This window comes from Nycticebus coucang, chromosome 1 (assembly GCF_027406575.1).
Source record: "Nycticebus coucang isolate mNycCou1 chromosome 1, mNycCou1.pri, whole genome shotgun sequence".
NCBI classification, from domain to species: domain Eukaryota; kingdom Metazoa; phylum Chordata; class Mammalia; order Primates; family Lorisidae; genus Nycticebus; species Nycticebus coucang.
Window position 1 is genome coordinate 108,324,561 of NC_069780.1, and position 5,957 is coordinate 108,330,517.

General features: G+C 45.1%; 1 gene segment (V, D, J or C); it reads left to right on the plus strand.

Annotated features, from left to right (window-relative positions):
* Positions 1-355: 355 nt before the first annotated feature.
* On the plus strand, positions 356-978 carry LOC128590862 (immunoglobulin heavy variable 3-49-like). The segment is given in 2 exon segments: positions 356-465; positions 569-978. Coding segments are annotated over 2 exon segments (456 nt in total).
* Positions 979-5,957: the final 4,979 nt, after the last annotated feature.

A 5,957-nucleotide genomic window follows, 5' to 3' on the forward strand; every position in this document is an offset into this window, starting at 1 on the left:
GTTAACCAGTTTATTGTAAGTCTTTCAAATTGTATATAAAACCAGCACATTGTACCCCATAAAAGCATTATTGTAGATATTTATGATTTTCTAAAAAAAATTTTAAAATATTCAAAATAAACATGTCAGGTAGTCTATGCTTCTATCACAGGTCAATTTCATAATAATCAATCACAACTTTCTAAATCCTACAATGGTCAAATATATGCCCCAGCACACTCACACCTGCTGTGGTCTCTGCCCTCCCTCAGCATCCCGCCCCAGACCTCTGATATTACAGGAGAACATGAAAATAGGGCCTCCCTCTGCTCATGAAAACCAGCTCAGCCCTGACCCTGCAGCTCTGGGAGAGGAGCCCCAGCCCCTGGATTCCTAGGTCTGCCCACTCACTGCTCAGGACTGAACACAGACGACCCACCATGGAGTCTGGGCTGAGCTGGCTTCTCCTCGTTGCTCTGCTACAAGGTGATTCGTGGAGAACTGGAGAGTCGGAGTGGGTGAGTGGATGTGTGAGAGAGAACAGAGGGTGTGTGTGGAGGTTTCTGACCAGGTGTCTCTGTATTTGCAGGTGTCCAGTGTGAGGTGCAGCTGGTGGAGTCTGGGGGAGGCTTGGTCCAGCCTGGGGGGTCCCTGAGACTCTCCTGTGCAGCCTCTGGATTCACCTTCACAGATTACTACATGAACTGGGTCCGCCAGGCCCCAGGGAAGGGGCTGGAGTGGGTTGGTGTTGTTAGAAACAAAGTTAATGGTGGAACGGCTGAATATGACGCATCCGCAAAAGGCAGATTCATCATCTCAAGAGATGATTCCAAAAGCGTTACCCCTCTGCAAATGAACAGCCTAAAACCCGAGGACACAGCGAGGGGACAGCAGTGTGAGCCCAGACACGAACCTCCTGAGGGCACAGGAGGCCACCAGGGGGCGCCCGGGACTCATAAAGCACAGACTCAGCCTAGGGCGGGTGCAGGTGGTGACTAAGAGCTGGTTTCTTGCCAGTGTCTGGGGCTTACTCTCCGGCTAACAGTTTCATCTGGGAAGCTTCTCTAAGTTATAATACTGTCCCAACAGTCCCTAAATACAAAACATTGTTGTTTTTTGGTTGATTTGGTATCGTAAGGACTCTCTCCCACCTGCACAGAAGTCAGAAAATCACTTTATTGGCCAAAATGACCCTAGAGTTGTTACCAGAAACAGGGTTCTGAGGAATTTTAGGGGAAACTGCTGTGTCTTCAGTCACATTCAGGGCACAGCGCTCAGTGGGATTTCCAGATTAGGAGCAGTGGGAGTTGGGACAGGGTGAGTCCACTGGAAAGGCTGACATTTAGAGTCTGTCCTTCCCCTAATGTGTAACTGCACATCTGACTCAGAACTGATCCCATTGTCCTCTTTTCTGCTAATCCATTTTTTCTTTTGTCTATAGGATTCACTATCTCAACTCCCATTTCTCCATTTTTTCCCCCTGAAAATGGGTAGGAGGGTGCATTCTATATTCTAGATCCCTGGGCTCAGGACCTTTACCCGAACCTCAGGTAGGGCTCAGGCTGAGGCTAGTGCAGGACCTGAGAAAGGCTCATGGAATTTTCTCAAACTTTCTGCTTCCCTGGTAACTGAATTCATGACCATACCACTCATGACATGACAGCCAATATGTTGAAAGACCACATTTGGGGCAAGGAAATTGATTTACTCAGAAAGCCATCAAACCAAGAAGATGGGAACAATTGTCCTACAGAAACTTCTGAAGGTGGCGTGAACTTCAAAATCTTTCCTGCATTAAGGAAAGAGAGGAGAAGAAGGGGTTGAGATAATGGGATCACTGAAAGCCACAAAACTCTGTCTGCCAGCAAGAATCTGAAAAGGTTGTGAGACTCCTTTGATTTTGCTCAGTTGACAGTGAGAGATGTAGTCTAGATGACAGTATTCCTGTAAGCCTTCACAATGAGACTGTTACTTGTGTGTACATGTTTCTTATTTCATCAGGAATTAGCTTCAGGACTGGGCTTTATCATTTATTTTTCAAAGTTGAATTATAATCTAGATTCCTTCTATCATTAGCTGGTCTGTGTGAAGATCTCAGAAAAAGCTTGAAGGTGAAGGTTATATCCACAGGGGCCAGAGGAAAAGTGGATCCACAAAGGATAAGCCCATTGTAGTCTTACCATTGCCCCTTGACCAGAGATTTTCCCACCAACTTGTGGGTCTGGAGACAGACAGACCTCATCTGTTAGCTAGTCACTCCCTACAATAAGGGGTCACTGGAGCAGACTATGGAAGAAAAGCTTCTGACCTGGCTAGGAGAATATACTTTCGTGTCCCTTTAAGAGCAATGGTGACAGGTGTCTCTTCCCTTCCTCTGACAGTTTCAGGCAGTCTTGCATAACTATTGGTCATAACACATGAATTTTGCTAGTATGAAGGTCACCATGACCAGAGAAGGAATAGGGAAGCCTAACTGAGTAATGTCTCCTATGAGTGAAGGAATTCTACATGTAATAGGAATCCAAGGAAATAAATCTACAAGCCAGTCTCTGAAGGACCCCAGATTAAACCTGCCCCGTTGCTTTGAGGTCTGTTGAAGGCAAATGCCCTGTTGTCTGATTGTGTCAATATGGGCTCTAAGCTGGAGGAGGGCTGAACAGGAGTGTAGTAGAGGGTCCGTGACCACACAGATTCCCTACTGTGCAGGCCCAGTCCAGGGTAATGTGAGGGTCAAGTGTTACTGTAACAAAGGAGTCTGACAAAGTTGTAGACAGCAAGGGCAGAAATAGTTTATTAGTGACACGTTTATACTTTTTTTTATTTTTTATATTTTATTTTATTTATTTTTATTAATTTTTTTATTAAATCATAGCTGTGTACATTGATAAAATCATGGGGCAAAATACACTTGTTCATAGACCATTTGACAGATTTTCATCACAATGGTTAACATAGCCTTCCTGGCATTATCTCAGTTACTGTGCCAAGACATTTACATTCTACATTTACCAAGTTTCGCAAATACCCCTGTAAGATGCACCACAGGTATGATCCCACCAATCCTCCTCCCTCTAACCACGCCCCCTCCCTCCCCTCCCTTTCCCACTTCCCCCTATTGTTAGGTTGTAACTGGGTTATAGCTTTCATGTGAAAGCCCCAAATTAGTTTCATAGTAGGGCTGAGTACATTGGGTACTTTTTCTTCCATTCTTGAGATACTTTACTAAGAAGAAGATGTTCCAGCTCCATCCATGTAAACGTGAAAGAGGTAAAGTCTCCATCTTTCTTTAAGGCTGCATAATATTCCATGGTGTACGTATACCACAATTTGTCAATCCATTTGTGGATCGATGGGCACTTGGGCTTTTTCCATGACTTAGCAATTATGAATTGGGCTGCAATAAACATTCTGGTACAAATATCTTTGTTATGTTGTGATTTTTGGTCTTCTGGGTATATGCCCAGCAGAGAAATTACAGGATTGAATGGCAGATCTATTTTTAGATCTCTGAGTGTTCTCCATATATCTTTCCAGAAGGAATGTATTAATTTGCATTCCCACCAGCAGTGCAGAAGTGTTCCCTTTTCTCCGCATCCACGCCAACATCTCTGGTCTTGAGATTTTTGTGATATAGGCTAGTCTCACTGGAGTTAGATGATATCTCAAAGTAGTTTTGATTTGCATTTCTCTGATGATTAAAGATGATGAGCATTTTTTCATATGTCTGAAGGCCGTGCGCCTGTCTTCTTCAAAGAAGTTTCTCTTCAAATCCCTTGCCTAGCCTGCGATGGGATACCTTGTTTTTTTCTTGCTAATGCGTTTGAGTTCTCTGTGGATTCTGGTTATTAAACCTTTGTCGGAAATATAACCTGCAAATGTCTTCTCCCATTCTGAGGGATGTTTGCTTGCTTTACTTACTGTGTTCTTGGCTGTGCAGAAGCTTTTTAGTTTGATCAAGTCCCAATAGTGTATTTTTGAAGCTGCTTCAATTGCCCGGGGGGGTCCTAATCATAAAATACTCGCCCAGACCGATTTCTTCAAGGGTTTTCCCTGCACTCTCCTCTAGTATTTTTATAGTTTCATGTCTTAAGTTTAAATCTTTAATCCAATGAGAGTCTATCTTAGTTAATGGTGAAAGGTGTGGGTCCAGTTTCAGTCTTCTGCAGGTTGCCAGCCATTTCACCCAGCACCATTTGTTAAATAGGGAATCTTTTCCCCACTGAATGTTTTTGATTGGCTTGTCAAAGATTAAATAATGGTAAGTAGCTGGGTTCATCTCTTGGTTCTCTATTCTGTTCCAGACATCTACTTCTCTGTTTTTGTGCCAATACCATAGTGTTTTGATCACTATCGATTTGTAGTAAAGTCTGAGGTCTGGTAGCATGATTCCTCCTGCTTTGTTTTTATTTCTGAGTAATGTCTTGGCTATTCGAGGTTTTTTCTGATTACATATAAAACGAATTATTGTTTTTTCAAGATCTTTAAAGTATGACAGTGGAGCTTTAATAGAGATTGCATTGAAATTATAAATTGATTTGGGTAGTATGGACATTTTAACATGTTGATTCTTCCCAGCCATGAGCATGGTATGTTTTTCCATTTGTTAACATCTTGTATCAATGTGTCAAAATCTTTGGTCATTTGGTCTTTGAATCCGTTGAATTCTTGAGATAACTTTTGGAATTCTAATTCGATCTTATTTGCTATACAGATCCTGAATTCAGTTTCTGACATCTCAGCTATTTGTTTGTGCATGGGGTCTTGTGCTGTTTCTGTCCCATTGATTCCTGGGGGAGTTGATCTGCTCTGAATATTCATATTTCCAGAGTTTTTCTGTTGATTTCGCCTCATGGTTATTTTTCACTGTTGCCTCTGGCGGTCCTCAGAGTTGGGGAGGTGTCTCTCCAAGATTAGACCCCAGCGGTATCACTCTATTGTTGCTGGATCTTTGTACGGAGTGGCCCTGTGTAGTTCTGCTTGGGCTGCTCTAGCTAGGGAGGTTGTGGAAGCAGCTCCGGTGTGTGACACACCCGCATCCAGCAACAGGGCTGGGGGTGGTGAGTACGGTTCTGGGAGTGCCGGGCGCCCAGTGACTTTGGCACAGAGAGCCCAAGGCTCCAGCAGTCTCTGACTAGGAGAAGAGCTCTGCGCAGATGCAGGGAGGGCTCCAAAGGGCACGCAACTACCAGAGTCCCTGTCCAGATAAATGGGCTAGTGTGGAAGCTGGGAGGATGCAGGGTTGTGTGGCCCCTGCAGTTCCTGGTCAGGGAATGCAGGGGCCTGGTGGGTGCAGGTCATGGTGGGGGGTTGCTGCACAGCTCTTATGCAGGTCTGGGCAGGACCAAGCCCAGGAGTTTGAGGTTGCTATGAGGTGTGACATCACAGCCCTCTACCCAGGGCAACAGCTCAAGGCTCCAGTGTGCCAAAACCGTCTCACTCTGCCCCTAAGGCTTAAGGCTGTAAGGCAGCTCAGTCCCCGCCTTTAGACTGCTCAGTCAGTAGGTTACTTTGACCCGCCCAAACTTTGCTCTGAGACCCTGAGGGCGGAGCTTGCCGGGGCAGTTCTTTCACATGGTTTCCTGCCCCCAGCTCAGTGGCTTAGTCTCCACACTCCTGCTCAAGCTCTCCCCAAGGCAGTCCAACTGAGTGCCAAGTCCAAGAACACCGAAACAGTTCACAGGTAAGGCCTTTTAGTTTGCAGTCTCACTGCTGCTTGTACTCATGGTTGCTGACATGATTAGTTCGATTGAACACACGCAACCACTTGCAAGATTTCCACTGTTTTTGTCCTCCTCTTGGGGTCCAGAAGTCCCTTGCTGGCTCCCTGTATCCTCAAAGAGATGATTATAGGCAGATCCCACCGGCCAGAGATGCCTGGAGTCTTGTCTCCCCAGACTCACTGTGCCCAGTTGTAGGGAAGCTGTTACTCGGCCGACATCTTTAATCTCATCCTTCCTTCTTTCTTTACCTCATGCCTT